The following is a 27,224-nucleotide window of genomic DNA, read 5'->3' on the forward strand; positions in this document are numbered from 1 at the left end:
GGTTGATTTACTAACCTTATAAACACACCACGAACATGTATACACATCTGTAGTGTGTTCCCTCCCAGCATGATCTATGGGTGGAATCTAAACACCTTTGTAATGTGTACACACCCAGCAGGTGTGTTGTGCAAAGCCCTGAATGAATTCCAAGATGTTGTTGGGTTAATTAGCTCTACATTGTGTTGCGTTGATGAATGCAGGAATGTAAATGCATGAGCTAACCATTTTTGTCTAAACTGTGAAGCAGCATTATATATGCATCATTTTTCCATATATGGCATTAGTGGAAATATGCTTTTAGAGACTTTTTGGTTGATAAATACGTTTTGCTGTGTGAAAATCACACGCACCTGGTGCATGCGTGTGTTTAGGTTAGTAAATCACCCCCAAAATGTTTGAAAAAGTTAGAAAATTTATTTTTCGGTTTGGGCACGACATTTTTTTTTCTTTCCGGTTTTAACATTTTCATTTCGGGACACCTCTAATCCCCATTGAGTTAAGTGGGTGCTGCACGTACGGCAAATACAGGAAAAGTAGCTCATGTTGCAAAATCTGCTACTCGCATCCAAATGTTCTTTTTCTGCGTGTTTTCACTTGCACCAACGCATGGGGAAAACCGTGCATTTTCTGGCCACTTTTGGGTTGCCATTAACTAGTAATGGCACCACAAGCGTGGTGCATGTTTTGGACATGTCCCGCGTACGTGTGGCTAAGCTTGCGAGTTTGCTGTGTGTTAGCAGAATGCAATGGTGTGAACGAGGACAGGTATTTTCATAATTTCCGGAGTTTTAAAAGGAATTAGAAGAGCAAAAGATTATATGCTGTTAAGGGCGAACTTTTAGGCCTCATTCACACAGCCGCGCATATACGTCCGTATTGTACCATATGCAAATAAATGGCTCCATACACATAGCCGCGTATGGAGCCGTATATTTGCGTAGCGTAAACATGGGCAAAAACAGAATGGAACCAAGATGCGTCCGGGCAGCGTATTTATATGTATTTTACACGCATGCGCATGTTTACGCGTACCGTTCATTAACATTTCTATTAGGAATGATGCATTCTGGGAATGCAAATAGTGCACGCACATACGCTGGTATATATGCGCATATACGTAATACAATTTTGCTCGCGTTGTGTGTGAATGAGGCCTTAAGGCAAGTAGAGCTGCAGCTAACGATTATTTTCAAAATCGATTAGTTAAAGCCACTTAAAGTGTATCAAAACCAAGAATTTAAAATATTACAGCTTAGGACTCCTTAGATGTGGTGGTTGAATTAGTTTTCTTTTTCAGGTTAAGAACATTTTTAGCAAGTACAGAAAAATACCTGTTGATCTTGTAACTTCCTGTGAGCTTAAGAGACAGCAACAACAATGTTATCTATCTTGTATAAACTACTAATCCTATCAACTACCATCTAATGGAGATGAGCAAAGGCATTGAGTTTAAACTATAGTCCTGATGGGCAGGATTTTCAGGTGAAAATTATGCCTGGAAAAAAGAATTCTAATGAAACCCCTACATCTAAGGACTGGTAAGCTGCACTATATAAAGAGGGGATTTTTAAAACAAACTGGAGCAGTTGCCCATGGCAACCAATCGGCTTATTTCTTTCTTTTTTTAAAGGTTAACTAAAAAGAGATGATTGGTTACTATGGGTAACTACTCCGTATACTCTTCTCCAATTTTGATAAATTCCCCCCAGAATGTTTATTTTTGGGTTAAGGTATGCTTTATGGTATTAAAATATAACTATGGCCAAAATAAACAATGACATTCAGCAGAAATCTCCAGTGTAAAAGATTGTATTACTTGTTGAACCTTGCCTTAGATCTGTCAACAATCTGCTTTCTGTACTGGGGTGACAACTCTGAAGTACAATTGTACAACGGTGTTAGGTCCTGTTCACTAGAGCTGCAGCTAACGATTATTATCAAAATCCGATTCGTTAGTCGATTAGTTAGTCGATTATTAAGTTTGATTAATCGGTTAATCGGATAAAAAAATTAAAAATAAAAAGGTTGACAACTTTTTCAATTGATTATGTCGATTAGTTGTTGCAGCCCTACTGTTCACACTGTCCGTTTTCTGTGCTGACCTAATCCATATGCTCCTGCACTAAAAATGCATCCCAATGTATCCCTATGTGTTTTATGGGCTACAGTTCTCATGTGCGCAGTGCGTTCAGGTTACGACAGAAAAAATACTGCATGTCACATTTTATCCGGTCCGAAAACGCACTGCACTGCAGCTAACATACTGACAGCCCCTCTCCAGCAAAAAAAAACAAAAATTTTTTTTTAACTGGAACGCATCAAAAACACATAGCACCGCGTCTGCGGACCGGATCAGGACCTGAAAATCATGTGAACAGGCCCTGAATCTTAGACGGACACGTCGTTTTAAACAGACTGAAAGTAAAACCTTCCCCTGACCACTTTCTAAATGTGTGTCTGTTTGGAGTGAAATCACCAGCACATCATATACTCAAACTTGAGCATTTTATAAGTCATGTAAAAAGCAGTGCGTTTCAGGGCAGAACAGTTGCAAATAATAGCAAAATCTTAAAACTCCAGGGTCAATAACCAACGAGATGAATCCCCAACCCAAACACAAGCCACCCCATATCCATGAAACTTCTGAAACGTTTCAAAGATTTTATTGTGTTGATTATCATTTTCGGAACAAGTTCTGAGAATTCAATTTTTTTTAAAAATAGGCAGACTTATATCTAGGGGCTGTGGCTATGTGCTATTTTATACCTTCTTTAGGCAGAAGCCTAAAGAAGGTATAAAATAGCACATGATGCTATGATCTGTTATTCTGGTGATGTTGCTGGGTGACATACGGGTAAGATGGGTTTGGCACTTTAGGAATTAGGTGATCCTTTTCTTTGGTATGGAATTGTTGAAATGCGCTGGACATGGGGGTGGGTCGAAAGGATAGTCACGGGCACACCAGGATCCACCTTCACTCCGTCTTTCGATAAACATGGTATCACATGAATTGTAATGTTTTGTAACCACATGTCATCATGGCAATCAGGCAAACAATGCCCTATCATAAGGTGCATCCTGATGTGCTGGTGACTAGCCATTTAATGAAGGCTAGAGTTTTCAGATTGTGTCTCTATCTGCCTGAGGAAAATGTTGGTTAGAACTCCTAAATGTCATACTGCTTGTTACGGGACTATTAAATTGCTCCTGTTTGATTAGAAGAATGGCACCATCCATTGTGAATCATTGCAGCATGCACGTGGAAGGTTGAGAAGCTGTTTGGAATACAAAATACTTGAGACATGCTACAATAATTTCCGTTCTAAATCTATCCCATACCTACAAAACCACAGCGTGGAGGGGCGAGCCAGGTAGCCAACACAATGTTACTGTCAGATACCCACTATTATTCAGCCAGCTTAGCTCCTCACTAGAGTGCCGATTGATAGTGCGGGCAGAGGGACAAGTAAGTTGACTCCTTACTTTTTCAGGGCGGGTCAACACCATTTTCTGGACCAAATCTGGTCCGGAAAATAGTGCAAACCTGCCGCAGTTCCAGTGTATTCCAGACCAGACAAAATGAGACATGCAGTTTTTTTCTAGCATAGGGATACATTAGGATGCATTTTGGGTCTGGAAACAATATGGTTTGGTCTGGTCTGGAGATGATGTGGTGTGAATGGGCCCTTAGGGAATACTTTTTGTCAACTTTGTAATGTGACAGTGCAAGCATCCTGCAAATAAGTAAGATTTACTAAAACTGGAACAGACACAATCTGGAGCAGCCGTGCACAGTAACTGATCAGCTTTCATAATCCGTTTGTTCACTTATGCATTGAAAATGAAAGATTGAAGCTGGTTGGTTGCCATGCATAGCTGCTCTAGATTTTCCTGCTCCAGTCTTAGTAAATTCCCCTCAATGTTTTTGGCTTTGTGTGTTCTTCCTTAAAGAACAATTTCATTTGTAGTGAAGTTGTATTTTAAGTAGACTCTTCACCCTCTCAGTGCTGCCCGCATAGTGAAATATTCATCCTTTCCGCTCCCAAGATCTTCAGTGTGCAGCCCAATCCATCAAGTAAATTGTCCTAGCCGAGTCCTTCCGACTGCACACATACACCACAGCCCCATTTATTCCTGTATATGATCCGTACTCTTGGCGGCCTCCAACCACCCAACAAAGTATGGACCATTCATAAGTATGCACTGGGATGTGTGCGCGAATGGGACCTAGCAAGAAATGTTTTTGCTTGCAAAGGCTTTGCAGCTTAAACAGGGCTGCACACTAAATATCTTAGGAGCATGGAGGAAAGTAAGTGTCTCATCATGTGGGCTGCGCTGAACGCGTTGTGGTTTACTTAACCAGTTGACATCCGGGGTGTTAAACCCCCTTCCCATCCAGGCCATTTTTCAGTATTCAGCGCTGCGGAGCTGCGGCGTCTCAGCTCACGGTATACTGAGCTTAGGGTAACGGGAGGACGCTAGTTTGTGTCCTCCCGTTACCCTAAGGAGAACTATGGGGAAAAACACTGACCCCATAGTTCTCCTTTTTAAGACAGCTTCACTAATACTGAACAAATTGAATACTCCCATCATTTAGCTGTGTCCTACTGAGCCTAAGGGGGTGAAAACTCCTTTACTTCTTCACTTGCCTCTACAGCTCTGTAAAGCAAGGACCGGAAAGTCAGGGTCTGTGCTTAGCAGGACGCAGTAGTGACATAGGGGTTGTCAGAAGGTTCCACAGCAGCCAGCCGAGCACTCGACAAATGAAACACCTGGAAGTGTCAGATAGCAGCAGTTACAATGAGAGTGAAGATCTAACATGCCAGGTTTAGAAGTGGGATTTGACCGTTAATGTCCGAAATTTGACCGAAATTTGACCGAACTTCAAAATGCATAGGGCAGGACTGCGCTGGACAGTACGGGGTAAGAACAGTACACCTGTACCGGCGGAGGGTAAGGACTGTTTGCTGAAAGGTAACTATAGCCGGGGGGGTTTTGGGTTTTGGGAGAGACGGGGGCCAGATTTGATCGGGTAAATCCATTTTCCCATATTACCTGGGAAAGTGAATTTGCCCTTTAATGCACATTGTGCGTGTGGGAGAGTTCTGCTGCCTCGCTACCACAATACGGCACAGTGAAATGGCGGCAGCACTCAATGCACACACACAATGTCCTATGCGTGCGTTTATTTGCATGCAGATGGCAGGGGCAGCAGGGTTTTTTTTTAATATATTGTCACTTTTTTTAAATATTATTTTGTACTTTTTCATAACTTTTTAAATTCCACACCCCTGCAGAAATAAGCTACATCTTCGTTAATAGTTAAGGTACTTGAATGCATTTTTAAGATTTAACTCCTGAGCTTAGTCACTTTAATCTTTTTAGACTGTCTCAATATGGCAACATCAGCAATAAACCTTTTACTGTAAACTCCATAACAAAGACTAGAGGCCACCATCTAAAATTGGTGGAGAAAAGATTTAATCACAAGGCATAGGGGCTTTTTTTTAGTTGGTGTGGTTAAGTCTGGAACTCGCTGCCACAAGCAGTGGTATCGGCTGAGAGTAATGAATTATTCAAAAAGCATTTAGACACCTTCCTCAGAGACCGTAACATACAGGGTTACAGGTACTCTTAAAAGCAGGATCACACAGGGACTCGTATACACACAAAGGTTGAACTTGATGGACCTGTGTTTTTCTTCAACCTCAAATACTATGTAATATCTGGCCAGTTTCAGTTTTATTGAATTAAGAGTATGGCCATATGCTGATGGTAATGATTTCCATTTAAAAGTGTAGATAAAGGGGAAAAAAATAACAAAAAATTTGGTTCAATGTAAGGTTGCCTCTTATTGAGGGAAATTGTACATTTCAGGCAAGGTTTTTTTTTTTTCCTAATAGTCATTCTAACCATTCTGTTCCAAAGAAGGCAAATATTAGTAGTGGATTTAAAATGAATCTGTAACTAAATATTTCAAACATATTTTGCAAAGAGTACCTGTGTATACTTTTACAAGTCTGCAAAATGTCTTTCATGGCCTCATCAAAAATGGCAATATTTGGCCCATATGTTGGTGATCTCTTGTGCAAACATGGTCTGCATGCTCAGCTTTTTGGAACTATTGGTATACAGTAGGGATGCACCAATGCTTTTCGAGTACCAGTGCCGATACTTGGCATTTTCATGAGAACTACCAGGGTTGCAGCGGTTGCATCTTGGACCTGGCTCTGGTGCTCCAGCACTTTCCTGAAATCATTCGTCGATATTGTTTTAGACAAACTGTCACATGACAATAAACAGAAATGTATGCGGAACTTGTAAGTACTTGGGCAAGTATCAGTACTGGTATCGGTGCATCCCTTTATTTATATTTGTAAAAACAAAATCCTACATTAAAACAGAGATGTACAAATCCCAGGAGCTCTGTGTCCTACTTACAAATGACAGCTGCCTCCTAACTTTTAGGAGGCAGCTGTCATTTGTAAGGAGCACACTGAAAAGTATCGGTACTTGTACTGAGTACTGTACTTGGTATCAGTGCAGCCCTAGTATACAGGGTATTGTACATTTTTGTGCAGTGTTTTCAGATATAATCTTTGTACAAGCTTATGTGTTAGTGCAGTATTTACACTTTTGCACTTTTAGCCTTTTGTTACTATCATATCTGTGCTGTTATACTGAGTGAGCCTTTATGATCTACATCTAAACCTCTTCTAAATATGTGATTAATTTTGTAGGACTCAAAAAAAGTAGCAAAAGTGGTAATTCGAAATGATAAAAAAAGAAAAATAATAGCTATGGGGAAAGAAAGTTTAATTGGGGCTAATTAGGGTTAACTAATAGTTAATAAGGAGTTAGCTGGAAATATGATTGTTTAAAGAAAAAACAATAGCTTGTAAAGTTTCTTTAAGTGAGGTCATTGTATTGATTTTTTTTTTCATTTGTAGATCACCTTTTGATATGTATGTTTAAAATAGTAAATACAATTTAACAATACATTGATTAATTGTATTTACTCAATGTCACTTGGAAACCGCAAGTGTCATTTTACTAAGAAGCAGCTGAATTTTGACGGCTGCTGCTGTGTAATAAAAAACTAGTCTTTTTTTTTAGGTATTTTCTTTCAATAGTGGAGTCTTACTTTGAGTCTGATGTCCCTCCAAAATGATGGCTGGTGCAGTCAGACGCTGATGTACCTTGTCCTTGGAGTTAAGCTTGTATCTCTTTGGAAGTTTCCCATGTCTCCTTTTTTCTGCCAATCGCACCTTCCTTCTGTTCTGGTGATGATTTCCATTTTGCAGCCTACATGAGGGCTACACCTCCATGGACCCTGAACTTCTTAATATTAATAATATTTGCAACTGTAGTTGCAGGAACGTCGAACACATTGAAGATGGTGTTAAAGCCAAAGGCATGCCAGGTATACGTGAGACTATTGCTTTTAATTTAATCAATTTCCAGGAGAATGGAAGCATTGTTTCTGTGAGCTCTAAGGGTACCAACGAATTTGGCCACATCTATAATTGCTGGTAATAGCAGGAGGAGCTGGGCTTTAGAGATGCATCCTTAAAATCGCGGTTGAAGTTTTTAAGACTTATCTCTAATGTTCTACATCCTGAAGTGGTTAAGATACACTGCCTGTCCAAAAACAGTCACTCACTCTAATATTTTGTTGGACGGCCTTTAGCTTTGATTACAGTGCACATTTGTCATGGCATCATTATGATAAGTTTATAGAATGTCACAACATTTATTTCCATCCAGAGTTGCACTATTATTTTTTCACCAAGATCTTGTACAGTAGTGATGATGGGAGATTCGGGCCACTGTGTAAAATGTTCTCGAACACATCCGAATGATACTTAATAGGGTGAAGGTTTGGACTCTGTGGTGGCCAATCCATGTGTGAAAATGATGTCTCATGTGCCCTGAACCACCATTTTGCAATTTTAACCCAATGAATCCTGGCATTGTCATCTTTGGTTATGTCTGTGCCATCAGGGAAGGAAAAACCTGGTAATTCAGTATATTCAGGTAGGCCTCATTTTTTGGACACATAACATTCCTGAACCTTGAAATATTATCCAATGGAAGTTCTTACCTATTTTCTTAGCTAAATCCAGGTAGTGACTTTCTCTTCCGTTCATTGAAGGACACAGCCAGATCCTTAGGATCTTCACCATAGGGGTTTTATATCACCACTTACAGGTGTGGGACGCTTCTACTCCTGTAGGTGGTGATATAAAACCCATATAGTAAAGATCCTAAGGATTCGGCTCTGTCCTTCAATCAACGCAGAGAAAAAGATTTTCACGGTGAGCACAAAAATCCTATATTTTTTTGGACAGGCAGTGTAGGTGACAATCAGTCAGTTAAAGTGTCAAAGGGTAGAGTTCACCTGAAGTCTTAAAGTTATTGCTCTGTTTGTTGCTCGATTTCCCACACTGTTTTCCAGCTACGAATTCATAAAAGAAAGAAAATAGTTATTTAGTAATTTACTTTCCCCCTAGGTACAAGTTTGACATGGTTGTGTATGTAAACACTAGGGATGCACCGATACCGTTTTTTCGGTTACGAGTACCAATATTTTTTTTTTCCCGGTGCATCCCTAGTAAGCACAAATAGTCTGTTATTTGCACCATGTTAGTTAATTAAGTATAACTTGGATAGTGTTTTGCTATATCTGTGCAATAAATGCAAAAATTACCAGTTGATCCTGCTAGAAATATTGTCATCTGAATTCCTAAGACTTACGGTGTAATTTGCCTCTGCTGTTATCAGTAATCATTGTTCCCAGCTTTCCACCTGGACTAGAAAACGTCTCCACTTATGTTATAAAGAAGAGAGGAGTGGTAGGTGTTCTGTAGTCATTTTGAATTAAGGATGGTGTTTAATTTTTATTCGATTTATCAAACAAAAAATCAGCCAACTAATTGATTATGAAAATATTAGTTAGTTGCAGCCCTACTGTTTTTCATATAACCATAAGTACTAGGTTTTTCTTAGACTCCAGCAGGGTAGCGTAGCAGCAACTAATAGTTGTTAAATTTTTTTTTACTTAATTATATCGTATAGCTAGTGTACCCCCCTACACTGTGTACATTTATGGTGCAGGCTATGCCACACTTTTCCAAATAATAAAAGATGTTTCTAAAAAAAAAATAATGTACGAAGTGACAAACATTAGTACCCTTGAACATACTCATGGGTGTGCGACTTTGCAGGACTGAAAAAATATCTTCCATGCAGCCCCAAATCCCAGCATTGTTGTAGAAACTAATTTAAGAAAGGTCCCTGGTGCAATAAACACATTATTTTAGAGTTAAAATTTTATATCTAATTATCCATGCAAGTGAAAAGCATCCACACGTGATTGGATATTTAAGGTTAACAGGTATTTGCTATTTATGTAATTGCATAATTGAAATAAATATGCACATGTTTTATGACTATTCACAACTCCATAAGAAAATCGGCATACTTTTTTAGGTGCTTTTTTATAGTGACAGCCGAAGTATTGCTTTAGTTTCCATTAAATCATAGGGTGTTGCAGTGTGTGTTTGTCTGTTTGTGTGTGTCAGTGTCACTTATTTCATTGTAGCTTAAAATAAAGCTTGTTGTAAAGGAAAAATAAACTTTTTTTGTTTAGATCTACATAGTTGGCAAATACATCATTAGGACTACGTAATACATGTATAATAATGATAGAAATCTTTGCAAGTATGCATTATGTTTTTGTGTTGTTTTTGGTTATTGTCTCTTTAATCTCTGTGAACTCTATTTTAGTAAAGTAAAACAGAAGCCAAAACTTTTTTTTTTTTTTTTTTTCGTTTTGCATAGAGTAAGGGAGGGCTATAACGCCTGTCAGCTTTTTTTTTTTTTTTGCCTTCTGTGTCCTGTTGGGGAGATTTCCATTTAATTACTGACTGATAGCCACAACAGGCCATTAAAAGAAATCACACAGAAGAGAGGGGAATCCCTGGTCAGCAGGGTCACCAGAACTAGTATCCCCATTGGAATATTCCCCATCTATTCCTATATTGATGACAGCCCAATATTTGGTATTTTCTTTTGCTTTTATTGACCAGGACAAATAGTAATGATCAATCTCCCTAACAGTGACACAGACAGCAATAAAACCCTAAAAGGGGTTCTGATCCCTCTTCATTCTATCCCCAAAAAAAAGATTTCGGCTTCCGTTGCAAGTATTTAATATTTAGTATAACATACTTATGCAATTTGCAGTCCCTGGAACAGAAAAGGCATACCATTTAATTGTTGCTATAGGGCTTGTTCACACCAGCCAACCATGCTGAATGGCTGTTGGTGTGTACTGGGAGGAGCAGTACTGATGCGCGGATCCTGCATAAAGATTTTAGAACTTTATTGAAATTTCAATAAGTACTATTCACTACAGATGCGATGGTCCACTTCCCGGGGCTGAAATGCGCTGTGCAACGCTTCCCGGGGCAGTCCCAATGCATCTGGTGTGAGCAAGCTCTGAAATGAGTCTAATAGGCCTGCATGCTAACATAATGTGCGTGTGTAAGGATTTTAGAAAAGCCAGACGTTGTTGATATACTCTTTTACATCTTTTTTTTTTAATTCTTACTCTACACTCCAGTCACCAGTTACTACTGAATTTATTTTTAATGTGTTGAGTGAAAAAAAACAATAACAGAGCCATATGTGTGTATTTTTTCCTTTTTTTTTTATTTTTTTATTTTAGGAAGAATCGTCAGGATTTTACCCCTCGGTATGTTCATTTCCCTACCAATCCATTTCTTCTGATCTTCAGTTTTGGATATTTTTAATTATTGTTTTTTTTTTTCTTTATTGCTCTGTATAATACTATTTAATACCTACTTTTTTTGCAATTTGAATATTGTTCCTGATCTTGCAACTCAAATGAAATTAATGATTATAATTGGCTCTAAGAATATTGTTCATGCCAAAGATTACTTCTTTCTAGTCATTTCTCACTGGCTATTGACAACTTTGACTGATTCCCTCCTAAGAGACCCTATCACCAAACTAAAAAGTTGCAGGTAAAAGCACAGAAAAAAAAAAATTTAAATGCTTACTTGCAGTGTTTCAGCAGCAGTTTCAAATGGCTTGGATGTCTGCATAAGGGAGGCTAACTAACATAAATTTGTTAAATGCCCAAAATCCAATGGGAAGATCATTGTTGAGAAGAATAGTCTGGTGACAGGGTCTCTCTGGAATGTATCAAGTAGACTTTAGTGGATGTTTCCTAGTTTAACAAGGTACATAATTTTAAAGATGAGTCTTACCTAGAACCCATTGTGGAACTGTCTGGCCAGCGCATTCTCTTTTTTAAAGCAGAACTCTAGGGAAAACAATTACTAACCCTTACAGTGGGGCTAGGGATAACTGCTTGTTTTGGTGTAGTGAGGAAAATAAAACTGTATTCTCCTGATCCTCTGAGCCGCCTGGCTGACGGCTCCCTCCAGCCTCTTTCGCTGCAGCAATGAAATGCCTCTTGCTGTCCTCACGTTCTATACACAGTGTATAGAACATACTTATGGGATCTTAGATCACTACAATGGAGGGGGAGAGAGGCTCCAGGGACCAGTCTAAGAGCTGGCTGGCTCCAAGGATCAGTAGAGTATAACTTTATTTTCCTACCTAGACTTAAACGACCACTTAACCCTTGCATTGCGGGGTGTAGCCCTATTGCAAAGGTTGTTAATAATTTTCCCTGGAGTTCTTTAAGCACTCCATCCACTCTTACAAGGTATGGTAGCCTTCGATCTCTGGTGTATGGATCACTTACCTAGTTAATGACCTGGCTACCTCTGATCCATATACCTTAATTCAAAGGCTGCCTCCTCTTATTAATGCAGATAGCATGGCAGAAAGAAAAGCCTGTAAAACTAGGAACACTCCATTAACGGTATATTTAGTTGTTCTTTACTGTGTCAAAGGGGACGGATCATGAGCACATCCCTTGTCACACCATAGACAGGATGAAAGTGGCACTAAGCGTAAAAAAACATTTTAATATACGGAACCTGCATGCACATGTGTGAATTCTGACTTTTCCTGGTGAAGTTGAGCACTGGCCTGCCTTCCCACACCTCATTGAGGGGCCATGACTGGGTGGACTAACTGACCAACAGTGAAGCATGAGAAGGCAGACCAGCACTTGAATCCACCTCTGGGTACATTAATATAACATTTTTTTCCTAGTGTTCAAAGAGTTCATATTGCTTTTTACTCTTACCTTGCCACCTCCGTAAGGCATACGGCAGAACAACACTGTTCCTGAAACGCCAGGTCGGTATGCCTTACGGCCGCTGGCGGGGAGGTGGAGAGAAGGCGCAGCTGTCAGGATGGCAGAGAGATGAGATGGGAACCGCTGTCATCCTGTCAGTTTCAGGACGACAGCGGCTCTGAGCGTGGCCTAGCAGAGGTTCGGTAAATATCAGTGATGTGTGCAGAGCAAACACTGGAGTGATCGTCTGATCACGCCAGTGTTTGTAAATAACTGAGGACAGATAGTACTTTGGTCCCCAGTTATGAATGAACAGGATGTGATTTACATCACTTCCTGTTCATTCATGAGTTTCTGAATGGAGAGAAACACTCAGTACAGAGGCTTTTCCCCATTCAGAACCTGTTGGTAGTAAATATTTTGCACGTGTAAGTACACCCGGCCGGTACAGTGAAACTGCCAATGGCTCTTTAAATCAGTTATGGTTCCTTTGATCGCTCATATCTTGTGTTTTGAACAAGTACCTGAATAAATAGACATACTGGATTTTGCTTTGGAGTGCCGGTGTCCATCCTTATACTTTGACGGAAGCCACCCGTTGACACCTGAAGCACCCAATTCTTACCTCATGGAGCAGCGGTTCTGAGTGCGATGGGTACATGGACTGTATCCAAAGCTCAGTATATCGTGAGCTACAGCTCACGGTATACTGAGACCGCCGCAGCCGGGGCGGAACTGACATTACTGTCGAGATCCACCCAGCTGCGTAAGTGACAGCTGGCTCTGCCTATCCGCCCCCTCCCCCGTCCGTCCTGCAGTCAGCGCTGGAGGAGCAGGCAGGGGGGCAATTCCTGCAGGGAGCCGTGAGTGACAGTCACGGCTCTCTGCAGGCACATGATCGAGAAGTGAGCGAGCGACGGTATGTGTTAGCTCACTTCCCGATCTATTGAGCCGACGTGTGACAGTTTCATTGTCACACGTCGGCTCGAACTATGAGGCTGAGTGAAATTCACTCACCTCATAGTTCTTCTTTAATGCCAGATGGGGACTAACAAAGGCTGGCACACGCCAAAAAAAATGCACCAGTTTCTCTATATCTAACTAATTAGCACTTTCTGTGGCAAATTATTAAAACTGGCGCATTCCAAATTTCTGCATGGCCAGATTTTTACCACATGCATGTTGATTAAGACTACCTTTATACATCTCAGAACTCCATTGGACCCTTATAATTTAACCGCCCTGGTGGTAATCCCGAGTGTGGCTCGGGGGTAATTTTCAGTACCAAAAGCAGTAACCCTGAGCCACACTCGGGATTACTCTGTATTTTCACTTATCTTGTCCCTACGAGCCCCGCTGTGTCCTCTCGCTGTGTCCCCCGGCCAATAGCAGCATCTGTCTTCCGGGTACGTTCCCTGCAGGGGGGCGGAACCGGACGGAAGTTCAAAAGTGAAAACATCCGATACACACACAATACATTGTAACCTGTATTATTACATTACTGTAACCTGTATTATTACATTACTGTATCAAACACTTTGACCTCAGATTTGTCCCTAGAGCTTTGCCCTGCCTGCACTTTTATCATTCTTTTTGCCTGGAAACTTGAGAACGTCCATGGCATCCAAAAAGCGTCCGCTGAGGTCAAGTGGTTTTAGACCAGCTTGAAAAAAATGGGTATAGTGATTTAGAATCACTTGTAGAATTGAGCGATAGCGATTCGTGGGGAAATTCGTCGTCAGACACTGAAATCGACGACAGCGACGATTCTGCAACTGAGCGCAGTGTTGAGCAAGCTTGGTGCTCTATTGACTGTGGTACGGATCAGGCAGCGCCCCCAAGATTCCCATTTACTGAAGCATCTGGTCTGAAAGTAGATGTTGAACACGACAACCCTTTGGCATACCTACAATTATTTCTGACCGACGAGGTTATTGAAGAAATAGTAACCGAGACAAACCGGTACAATGAGCAACAATTAGCTACTCTGCATTGGAAGTTTTCCAGAAGCAGAAAGTGGGAACCAGTGACCAAAGATGACATTTCTGGGCCTAATAATACTTCAGGGAGTGGTGGGAAAACGCCTGCAGAAGTGGTATTGGACAACTAATATCACTTGCCACTCCATTCTTTGGCACAGTCATGTCAGAGTACAGATTTTACCTCCATCATGAAGTTTTTACACTTTGCAAACAATGAAGAATTTAATGAAACTACTCATCCTGCACCAAAACTAAAGAAAATTTGAAAGGTATCTTAAATGATTCTAAAGAATTTTCAACTGAGCTATGTCCCAGAAAGAAACAACAGCATAGATAAAAGTCTAATGGCCTACAAGGGAAGGCTCAGCTGGGTACAATACATAGCATCAAAGAGAGCACGATTTGGCGTAAAATCCTACATGCTATGCGAATCATCAACTGGCTACATTTGGAATTCAGTCATATACACTGGAAAAGGAACAAAATTGAATCCAAACTACAGCAACTATGGAATGGCAACATCTTGTTCTTTCACTCATTTGAGCCATTGCTAAATCAGGGCTATTGTGTAACAAATGAACTTTGAGTTTCTTCTACAAAACAAAACAGATGCCTATGGAACCGATAGGGCTAACCGGCGCGACATGCCTTCAATGTTTGGCAATAAGAAGCTGAAGACTGGAGAAATGGTTGCCTGGCAGAAAGGCAAAATGATAGCACTGCGATGGCGTGACAAGAAAGATGTGTGCCTAATGAGTACAGTTCATAATGCCTCCACTGTTATAGTATCATGAAGAAGTCATGAAGCCACAAGTAGTGATAGACTACAATAACACCATGGGAGGTGTCGACAGAGCCAACCAAGCAATTACATTCTACCCAGCAATGAGGATCAGAAAGAAGTACTACAGGAAGATCTTCAGGCATCTTCTTGAGCAATGCTTGTGGAATGCCTACGTTCTGCTCAAACAGAGTGACAAGCCTGTGATTCATTCTGACTTCATTTGGAAAGTTGCCGAACGGTTCTTTTTGAACCACCAAACACCATCAATGGCTGTGAATAGAGCTGGACGTCGTGCTGTTGGCGTTGTCAACCCGGAACGCCTGACTGGTTGTCACTTCATGGATTACATCCCACCAACAGAGAAAAAGTCAGCACCTACAAGGATGTGCATGGTTTGTTGCTCGAAGTGCGATGACAGTGGAAAAAAAATCAGAAAGGAAACCAGGTTCCATTGTTCTGATTGTGACGGACTTTGTACTGTCCCATGTTTCAAAATGTATCATACCCGGGATGTTTACTAAAGCAATATGCAGTGTCTAGTATTACAGTGACTAGTAATATTGCACCTTTTGTTTGGACAAATGTCAGTGTTTTTGGTTTGATTACATTATTGAATTCAATTTATTATTTTTTATAATTTTCTAATGATTATATTATTTATGATTTCGTGTTTCAAACTTTATCATACCCAAGATGTCTACTAGACTCTCTTGTTTGGACAGATTTAGGTGAGTTAGTCTTAAGAATTACAGGCCTACAATATAAAACAACAAATTTCAATGCAAAACAATGTACCGCTTTGGCATGCTAAAATACTGTCTCCACGAAGGGGGGGGGATATGAAGTTTTAGGGTATTAAAATGGATACCACTGCTCCTGATAACTAAAGTTTGAAACACTGCCCACACAAACATTGCAGCTGCTGCTCTTGCCCTAATTAAAATTGACAGTGATGAGCACACACAGGACAAACTTTGCATCCTAATTTTGCTATACTTCCCACCATGCTTTATCAACCTTAACGTCACCACACGTCTGCCAACGAGGACTTTTTTTTTTTTGTAAGGGCAATGTTTTCTTCTTTTCCTCACTGCCATAGCATTACCCTGCTTCTTTATTTTACCTATTTTTTTTTTGAGGATAACAATTAAATCTAGAAACAAAGCCCATGGTGCAGCAAACAAATAATTGGTGGTTAGTAGAAGGGGGGGGGGGAGGGGGTGGGGGTCAATAAGAGCATAACGAACAGTAGGGGGAGAGGGGTGTCAAGATATAGGTCTCTCTTTCCAGTTTGGAACACAGTATATACCACTTTTTTTTTTCATCATCCCAAAGGACCAAAGAATGTTTAACATGGCCTGTACAAATGTGAATGTTGCTAAACATGCACCATATTTGAAACCATATGTTACACCAGTCCATTCTATAGAAGGTGGTTTGCATTAATATATTTCAAAACACTCCACTCTGTACTCTGCTGCTTGTTTATATACTCCGTATACACTGCTTTAAAAATATATACTCCATAACATTCCACATAACATACTTGTTTCTTTTCAATGTTTATTAAATATAAAAAAATTAAGTGGTTATTAAATACCACCACAAGAAAGCTCTTTCTCTAAAAATGATATGCAATTCATTTGGGTACAGTGTAGCATGACCAAGTAATTCTCAGTCAAACTATCACTGCACTGAAAAAGGGCCTGGCAATTTAGGGGGTTTAATATGCTAGTATTAAAGTTCAGGTACAAGATAATGTAAGACTGTTGGTTAACCAGTTGACATCCGCTGTGTTAAACCCCCTTCCCATCCAGGCCATTTTTCAGTATTCAGCGCTGCGGTACTTTAACTGACATTTATTCCGTCACAGGTTAACAAAATAACAAAATGAAGTCGGGTGCACCTACATATAAAAACGATTGTGCTACACGTTGGGTATCGCCGTGTGCGCCAGAGTGAGAGCAATAATTTTCTGGCCAATATTCATGGCTAACTCTAAACTGATAACTGGGCTTTTATTTATATAAATTTAAAAGTTTGGCTATTTTATTGGAGTTTTACAATTCATATTCTTTTTAAATCCATGAAACTGATTTAAATGTCTAATATAATGCATACAATTATTAAAAACAATATATTAAAAAAAAAAAAAAGTGGGAAAGGTAATTTTTGGTTTCAAGCTGACAAATTCTGCTCCAGGATGTGTGTTGTGGTGCTATTCATTTCAATGGCACCCTAAACGTGCCTTCCGCCAACAGAGCGATCGCCTGCACTGGAATGCACGGTACTGCTATGCCGTTTATTCCAGTGCCGTGCAATTGCAAAAAATGTGCATGCAGTTTTATTCTGAAGTAAACTTTGCTTGTAACACTCAATTTGTGTATTTCATTTTAAATAAAAGATGGTATTTAACCACTTCCGGGCCGCAATACATCTATAGACGGCGGCCCGTGGTTAAAACAAGAAGACGTCTACTGCAGTAGCCGTGTTCTTGGTACCGCTTTTAACAGCCAGCGATGGCTGTTAATGTACAAGTGATCCGGCGTCTGTACAGCCGCCGAATTGTTTGTACCGTGCAGCGGCGCCGCCTGCTCCCCCCCCCGCGGCCGTTGTATTCCCTGGGCATCGCTGTCCCCGCGCGGTGCCCGAGAGCGGCTCAGCGGGTCTCCCCGCAGTGATTGGAGAGAGATTCAGCGGCTTCCGCTGATCTCTGATCACTGGACCCGAAAGTGATGTGTATTACATCACTTTCAGTGTCACTCTACACAGTCTCCGGCTCTTAGAGCCAGGAGATGAAGCTGGGGAAGCAGGTCTCTGCTTCCTCAGCTTCTTTGTGGTCTCTAGGTGATATTAGGGGTCTGAAAGACCCCTGATGTCTCCATAAAGAGGACCTGTCACACCCTATCTGCTATTACATAGGGGGCTTGTTAGCCCCCTATGTAATAGCAATAGGGTTAGTGAAAAAATAAAGTGTTTTTTAAATCCCCCGCGCCGCCACGTGCACACACATACACACGCAAACACGTGTTGGTGCGCCTATGTGCGAAAACTACTTGCGCTACACATGTTACATATTGCTGCGAACGTCGGAGTGAGAGCAATAATTCTAGCGATGAGTGGTAAAAGCGTTTAAAATGTTCCCTGTGGGAAATTTTGGGTATTGACTTTTTTTTGCGGCTTCACGGGCGAACGAAATTTTAACGCTCGACATGTTTGGTATCTATTTACTCGGCGTGACCCCATCTTTTATATTTTACCAAAAAATTGGTAACTAGCATTTTTTTGTTCTACAGGGCCTCTGCTTTCAGAACATATATAATTGTTTGAGGGTTTGAAGCTGTTTTCTATCCAAAAATGTATATTTTTATCATGTGTGCGCAAATAGTAAGAAAATGCCCCAGACAGCAAGTGGTAAATTTTTTAACCAATCAAAAAAAAATATAAAAATCGGCCAAATCAATTTATGAAAATAATCGTCGCATCCCACACTCACACGACTCACACGCTAAATATGTCTTTACATTGTGTAGCACCTGAAAAGTTCCATTTGGTTCAAGCCTATCTAGCTTTACCTGGTACATGCAACAAAAAATGTGTTTTGACTCATTAGATTTTGCCTGGAGCTCCCCCTTCTCTTGTTAGATTTGGGAGCACCACCCCCATAAAGATCAACATTAGCTTTATTTTAATTAGCATCTCAAACTACCTCCGCCAATTCCCATTATTATTTATCGTTAATAATGCTCACATACATTCATGCATTATTCATTTTAAGGTCTAGTGTTTTTATATAGTATATATTAGTCCATGTGTGATATTGTTCTTAAGTTTACCTGTACCCCTGTATGTTACAGTCCCTGAGGAAATCGTCCAAACGTTTTTTGAACGATTCCACACTCACAGCTGAAATCACTGCTTGCGGCTGCGAGTTCCAGACCCTAACCGCTCTAACTGAGAAGAACCCCCCTAAGCCCCTTGTGCTGAAATCTTTTCTCCACCAATTTTAGGTGGTGGTCACTGGTCTTTTTTTTTGGAGTTTACCGTAAAAAGTTTATTGCAAGATGTTGAACATCTTGTACATCAGAATCATATCCCCCCTTCTCCTCACATCCATCCATTCTAGAGTGATTGGGTGATCTGTATCTATATTGACTGGAGTGAGCCCTCTGTCCCCCCTTGTGTTACTCCCCTCTATATTAATTACCCCTGTAGTTACTTGTTCTATATTAATTTGATCTATTTTGATTCCCTCCCCCCCCCATTATCTAGTTTAAAAGCTCCTCCAGTCTTTTAACCATTATTTCCCCCCAAAAGTGCTGCACCTTCCCCGTTAAGATCCAGCCTGCCTCAGCTTTAGAGCTGGTAACCGCCTGACGTCAGCCCAGTTCTCCAGCAAACCAAAACCCTCTTTCCGACACCAGCTCCGAAGCCGCTTGTTAAGTTCCCTCAACTCTCGCTGTCTCTCTGGAGTGGCTCTTGGCACCTGCAGTATCTCAGAAAATACTACCGTTGAGCTCTTTTTCTTCAGCCTAGCACCTAAGTCTCTGAACTCACTTTTTAGGACACTCCATTTGCCTCCTATTTTGTCATTGGTGCCGATGTGCATAACCACCATGACAGCTGGGTCGTGCCCAACCCCATCCAGTAACCTCTCCATCCGTTCCGCAGTGTCAAGCCCCCGGTAAGCAGCATACTGTTCGATGCTCACGGTCCCGATGACAGATCACCCTGTCTGTCCGCCTGATGATGGAATCTCCCACCACCAAAATCTGTCTCTCCTGACCCTCCATCCTGCTCCCATCCTTGCTGGTGCAATCACTCCTCCTGCAGATAGAGGAAGGGTCCTGCTCCAGCAATGTCACCCCTGAACCAACATCCTGCAACCTGGAGTATTTATTGGTGTGTATTAGTTCAGGACTGACCTCTCTCGCACTCTTCACTCTACCCCTCCTTCTAATGGTAACCCAACTACCCACCTCGGGATCCTGTTCCTCCAAACCCCCCTCCTCATCTAGGCCGCCCTCCACCACAGCCTGGTGCGTCAAGTCCAGACTCTTTTCCGTGTTGGTTATGCGCCTCAATGCTGCCAGTTTGCTGTTTAAATCCAGAATCTGGGCTTCCAAACTACTAGCTCACACCTTGTGCAACAGTATTCACCCTCGAACGCATGTTCAAGAAACGCATACATTGAGCAAGATGTGCACCTGGTAGCATACCCACTCATGGAAGCCATTTTTGTTTTTATTTTTTGTGTCTTTTTTTTTATAGGACATTTTATGTTTATTTAGGGCCAGTGGTAATCAAGTGGCAATTACACTACCGCCCACGAGTTATTTTAATACAGCCCCGGCGTTCTTGCACTATAAAAGCCCCGGCGTTCTTGCACTATAAAAGCACCGGCTGCTTTGATGCCCGGGCCGCTAATGCCTAGCCCCCCTTTAACGGAACACAGTTTTTTTGCTTTTTGTTCATTAACTACATTTTATATTAAAAGGGATTCCCTATTAAAAATATGTTGAAAATAAAAAAGGGGGATAACCGTAAATCATTCTGGTTTAAATTGTTAGTTTAAAAAAAAATCATATGAGAAGCTTTTAAGTGCAAATGAAGCCAAATGTTTTTTTCTAGATTTGGATATGGTGGAGATGGATTTACCTCCCTGGCGGTATGATTATGCAGGATTTTAGCATGCCAAAGCGGTACATTGTTTTTCATGGCAATTTGTTGTTTTATATTGTAGGCCTGTAATCTTAGTAAATCTTATGAATAACTCACCTAAATCTTTCCAAACAAGAGTCCAGTAGACATCCCGGGTATGATAAGGTCTGAAACACGACATCATAAATTATAATATAAATAATTAGTGATGTCCCGATGCCCCTTTTTCAGGACCAAGTACAAGTACTTCCCCTCATGTACTTGCCGATACCAATTACTGATACTTTTAAAAAAAAGGGACAGGTGACTTTAAATGCTCCGTAGTACAACTACATGTTATGTACTATGGATCATGATTTAACCTATTCATGTTAGCAGGGGAGAATTGTAAATCTATTGCTGGAGTGTAGTGGAGGGATGTGCTGTATATATGTACTACATATACAGTACACACGTCCAGTACACTGTAGCAATAGATTTACAGCCAGCCCCGTCCCAGCTTCCCTCACTCATAGTTTCACTCCGATCCCTGTTGCCTCACGCGGTGCCTCTCGTAGTCGGTGCTGGGCAGGATCACTGCATCGCGTCTCGGTGCTCATTTTGTGGGAGGCGCTCACAATTCTGCCCTGCTAACATGAATAGGTTAAATCATGATCCATAGTACATATACAGCACACATGTCCCGTACACTGCAGTAATAGAGTTACAATTATCCCCTGCTAACATGAATAGGTTAAATGATCGTAGTACATAATAGTACATAACATGTAGTTGTACTATGGATCCTTTAACCCATTCATGTTAGCAGGGGATCATTGTAAATCTATTGTGTACAGATAGAATGCACTGCAGCAATAGATATACAATTCTGCACTGCTAACATGAATGAATTGTAAATCTATAGTCTCCAGTGTATAAGCAGTGTGTACCCTATATGTATTACATATAGGGTACACACTGCTAATACAATGGAGACAATAGATGTGTAATTAGCCACTGCTTAATAGTGGCCGCCCCCCTTACTCACTGTGCGGGAGAGCAGCGACGTTGTCCTTCAGTGCCGGAGAGCAGCGGCGAGTCAGCGCTGGTCTGGTGGGAGGAGCTCCAGGTGGGGTCCTAATTTAGCTGGCTTAGAGGTGCTTGCCAGCTAAATTAGGACCCCACCTGGAGCTCCTCCCACACTGATGACGAATTTCCCAACGAATCTCTATCACTCAATTCTTCAAGTAATTCTAATTTACTATCGCTGTTTTCTACCTGGTCTAAAACCGCTTTTGACCTAAAGGTACGCTTTTTGGATGCCATGGATGTTCTCAAGTTTCCAGGCAGAAAGAACAGTAAAAGTGCAGGCAGGGCACTGGACAAAGTTCTTGGGGCAAAATCGAAGTGAAATAGTTTGATACATGTAATTATAGCAGATTACATTGTATTCTGTGTAAATTAACTTTTGAATCTCCCGCCGGCTCCGCCCCCTGCTGTGACTGCCGAAAACGAAACTGAAAGCCGAATGCCTCATCGGCCGGGCGCACACAGCAGAGGACACCGCGGGCTCCCTGGGACAAGCTAAGTGACACTTTTGTGCTATCCCGAGTGTGGCTCGGTTTACCACTTTTGGTACTGAAAAGTAACCCCGAGCCACACTCGGGAATACCTCCAGGGAGGTTAAACACCATTTAGGTTTTTATTGCTGTCTTTGCCGCCATTAGGGAGATTCACCTTTTCTATTTGTCAGGTAACCATCATCAGTGAAGGTAAAAGTGAAATAGAGTCCTCTTTTTTACTCAGATGGTTTGCCACTATATACAATATATATGTGCACTTTGTACTGTAAGTTGTCACTATGTTTGCCTGATGAAGGGGCCGCTAATGGTTCCAAAATGTTGCTGTCCAACAGTGCTACCATGTATCCCTAGCGTCTAAATAAAGGCGTGTTAACAAATTAGACCTGGTGTGCAGGTGACTACTTGTATGTTTAACAAACTGTACATTCGAATCAGTCCCTGCCCTCAAGGTGCTTAAAACCTAGGGTTCCTATCTTGCATGCATACATACACGCACATTAAGTTTACCTTTTTTTTTTTAATGTTAAATGCATCTGGGAAGCTGGGTTTCTGGTGCTGAAAGGGAATTGCGGGGAGGGTAAGGGGCCTGTATTGTGTTGTCAAATCAAGGAGCCATGGTCAAACCTAGGCTTGACTAATCCTTAATAGGACCATCAAAAGTGCCAGCATCTAAGATGCTACAGCTGCAAGGGTGACATTATTGCAGTGATTTCACTGCAGAAGGAATAACATTGTCACTATATCAAATGCGGTGTCTACCAGGTATTTACAAAATGTTCCGGGGGTTACTTAGAAAATCTGTGAGTCTAAGCTTACTGGTATTGGCAGCATAATCACATTTTAATTGTGTAGCTCTTTATTTACAACAACAACAACAAAATTAGGGCTGGTAATGATTAAAAATTTCCTGTTCAATTAATCAAAATTTTTTTTAATCGATTAATTTCGATTAATTATAACGCACATACACATCCAACTACATTGGCCTATACACATACAGCACAGCAATAAAGTAATAAAATGAACTAGGATCACACGAATCCAGCACGTTCTTAATCTCACGTGCCCCACTCAATATGGCCGCCGCTTGAATGGGGCAACCCAGATTAATAACGTGCTGGATTAGTGTGATCCTAGTTTATTTTATTACTTCATTGCTGTGCTGTATGTGTATAGGCCAATGCCAGGGATCCCAGCCTGAAATAAGCAATTTCAGGGAGGTGCCCTCTCCCCCGCATCCGCGGAGGGGAGGTTAGAGGGGGGCTGGGAGAGAGCACCCCCCTGAAATGATGGCAGATAGCACAGGAAGCAATAGCTTCTTTGCTATCTGCAGACTTTTTTTTTTTTGCAGTTGTCAGACTAAAAAAAGGCATAAGAATGCATAGCTAGATTCCTATTGGCTATTTCACTTTGCAATAGGCTCTAGCAAACTAGCTATTGCACCCGCCCCCTGCTGCTTTCAATCACAAGAAGAGGACCTGATAGAAAAATTCAGGTCCCCCTCTGCTGATTGACAGCAGAAGTGGGCGGGTGCATTAGCTATGCAATCGTATGCCTTTTTCTTTTCTGACTGACGGTCAGGCCGCGGCTCCCGATGTCAGAAAAGAAAAAAAAAACGATCCCAGGGAAAGGTTTAATCTGCTTGATTGACATCGACATCACCGGACTCCTCCCCCCTTCCCTTCATTAGCTGACAGAGCCACTTGCGGAAGGGGGGAGGAGTCCGGTGACGTCGATGTCCGTGACGTCACCGGATCTCCGACGGAAGACCCGGAAGCCGGCGGAGAGGTGAGTACGGAGCCAAAGAACTTTGATCGATCAAAATAATTTTGATCGATCAAAAAAATTAACGATTAATCGAGGGATTAATCGTTAATTTCCGCAGCCCTATAAAAAATCTCTAGTTAAATAATTTAACAAGCTTTGGACACTCATATATTTCTTAGGGATTCCATGATGCTGCTGGATTCTTATTGTGATACCCCACTAATTGAAGACTATAGATATTTTGTTATTTAAGATTACATTACAGTATTTACTCTATACAAGACCTAAAAGAAGAGACGTACCATAGTATGTTGAAGTTGTTTTTTTAGTGCACTATTGCCTGCAATCTTGTTTTCTATAAACCATTAATAAGACATTTTCTTCCAGTGAATTACCTATTATGTTAATTTTACATTTATTTCCAACTTTTTAAAATTTCATTTGTAGGCAGACAAAAGAGCACATCACAATGCGCTGGAACGTAAGCGCAGGGACCATATAAAGGACAGTTTCCACAGTTTAAGAGACTCGGTACCTTCACTCCAAGGGGAAAAGGTGAGTTTACTAATGACTTAATTTTTCTAAAAAAAAACATACTGGCACTCTTTATCTCTCTGATTGCATTGTTGCACCTTTAGTTACTTTGACAGGCTTTTTGTTGTTCATGTTATGGGTGACCCTGTTACCTTCTCTGTGACCTGTCATTGCAGATCAAGGTCCCTAATCTCCAAATCTTGAATGATCTGGACACTAGAACACTCAGGGCTTGTGTACACCAATTAAAGTTCGTTGCAGCGCGGTTAGCTGCTGGAATGCACTCCATCACATCCTGGCTGGCTCCCTACGTTCTGAAAAAGTATCAGTACTTGTATCAAGTACGGTACCTGGGCATTCCTAGCTATTTACTCCCTTTATGGGATTGTAGGTTTGATGGGAACTCCATTATCATACTTCCCTCACTACCAGTTTGTGTCTCACGTTGAGTTGCAATATCTGGACAAAAAAAACATTTTCCTACTCTTTGATCTGGTTCTATGGAACAGAGAACTTCTTACGAGTCCGAGGTAATCTCTATGAGCCCGTCTTTGAATCTGACTCCTGTTTCAATTTAAAAAAATTTGCAGTACCCTCTTTTCTGGAGAAAATTGCATACACCATGATGTTCCAGGAAGATCAACAGACACCGTTACCTAACTGCAGAGTTCCCCTAAGTGGAAAACTCCTCAGTCCAAAGGTCCTTATGGAAAAAAAAAACCAACATTTTTTTTGGTCAGTCTGTTTATTTCTATAAGTAGACAGGTTGTAATGTGACTTTCATACCACTTTCATTTGGTATCTGGTCATGGTCTGGTTCCGGTCATCTGTTGTGTTACAGTATATCCTCCCTTGACTTTACCACTTTATATAGGTGTGTGGAGCTCTCCACTCTGTCCTTAAAGGGTACTTGGTACTCTATCCTTCTTTGTTTCACATAATTCCTTCTCTCCCCTTAGATTACTTTTGAGAGTGATGTTATGGGTCTCCCTTTCCCCGAAGTTTATGGATATTCTACTTTAACCCCTTCGTGACGGGAGACGTACACTGTACGTCCAGCCACAAAGGGACCAAATGACTTGTCACGTACACTGTACGTGACGAGTTATTTGCTTCTTTAGAGGGCTGTTAAACGCTGAGAATCAGCTTTTAACATTCATTAATAGATGCCCTTACTACAGAGGCATTCATTAATGAAAGGGTTAACCTTTTTCAGACACCCGATACCTTAATATCGGGTGTCTGAGAGTCAAAGCAAAGCGGACACAGATGCCGGCTTTTGCCGGCATTCTGACAGCTCGTATAGATCGAGAGATATCTCTCTCAAGCTATACTGGCTTTTTTTTTTTTCTTTCATGAATAGATACAAAATGTGTCTATTCCTACAATGTATCTATTCCTGGAAGAAGAATGTTTGTTTGCTGATCGTTGTTGCAACAATCAGAAAACATTTAGTAACAGCTGAATCCTGAACTGCTGCAGGATCAGTGTCACTAACTTATTATCGGCTGTTCTGAAGTTTGAAGCAGCCTGATAATAACCAAAAATTTATTAATTTATCATGCAGTAACAGTGAGATTAATTCACAAAATCTGCTTGATATAATTAAATAAATAAAATAACATTTTTAAGTTAAAAAAAAAGTGAAAAGTGTAAAAAAAAAAAAAAATGTGTAAAAAATAAATAAAATAAGGGACAAATAAATGAATGTATTGCATTTTTTTAGCTGTGCTGGTGTTGTAAAAAAATACTACAAATCAAAACTGGGAGAAAAGTGTTTTTTTAACGTTTTTTTTTCTCTTTTTTTATATTTTATTTGTCCTAAGTGAGGCGTTAGACACACATATGTGATATAAATATGTAGCCCTATCTGTCCTCTAAAAAACAATATATAATATGTGTGGGTGCACTTTGTAAGAAAGTATATTACTGACGTGGAAGAATCACACAGCAAAAATGTCAAAAGTGTGTCAGTCATTTACGAACAGAAACTAAAAACAAGCTCAGTCATGAAGGGGTTAACCCAAATTTTCACTGGTTGATCTTTAGTTGGAACATACTTGTTACTCCAACACTCCTTTCCCTGAGGTTAAGGGTTGCTTAGGTATTGTAGGCTCTGGCCTTTACCTTACAGACATTCTTGTTTTGTTGACTACTTTTTCTCTAGGTTTCAGTTTTCTCACCTGTATTCTCCTTATGGTGGTTGCTTTGTTGTGCCCCTCATTGTTAGGGGAGACTGCTATTCTCAAAGAGTGATAGATCCCAAGTGGTGCTACCTTCTCCCTACTCTGAAACATAGGTTTCTTCTTGGTGTCTTTGATTCCCTATTCTTTTAGTAAGATTTTTACATCCGTTGGATTTCTCTTTTGCCCACCCCCTCAGTTGGACTGCTTTTGGACATCCCACATGTCCAAAAATTCCTGCATTCCTGTTGCCTTCAATGGACGATAAAGAAAATAAGATTAGTGTACTGATGAGCAGAAATTTCTTACTTTACTAATGCAAATTCAAAGAGTCCTAACTATTAAAAATCATGTTTGAGCCATGATTGTTTAGCCATCCACATATGTGGTTGGCCATTTATGAGTGCATGTACAATAATAATCACTGCAGAGAAATATCTTATTGACCATAATATCAATTCCTACATAGTTTCTATTGGAACTGCAAGGAGTAGTTTTTGTTTGATC

At 40.7% G+C, this 27,224-nt stretch overlaps 1 protein-coding gene across 2 annotated transcripts in view; it reads left to right on the plus strand.

Moving 5' to 3' along the window:
• The window catches only part of MAX (MYC associated factor X), a 35,599-nt gene that overhangs the window by 6,560 nt on the left and 1,815 nt on the right, over positions 1-27,224 (plus strand). Inside the window, exons 2-3 of one of the 2 annotated variants that reach the window (XM_018573572.1) lie at positions 10,736-10,762; positions 24,448-24,555. In XM_018573572.1, the coding sequence (XP_018429074.1) occupies positions 10,736-10,762; positions 24,448-24,555 (135 nt within the window). The remainder of the gene's footprint in view (positions 1-10,735; positions 10,763-24,447; positions 24,556-27,224) is intronic. The other variant, XM_018573573.1, reaches the window with a different exon arrangement.

The sequence above is a fragment of the Nanorana parkeri genome, unplaced genomic scaffold, assembly GCF_000935625.1.
Source record: "Nanorana parkeri isolate BGI_ZX_2015 unplaced genomic scaffold, ASM93562v1 scaffold2431, whole genome shotgun sequence".
NCBI classification, from domain to species: domain Eukaryota; kingdom Metazoa; phylum Chordata; class Amphibia; order Anura; family Dicroglossidae; genus Nanorana; species Nanorana parkeri.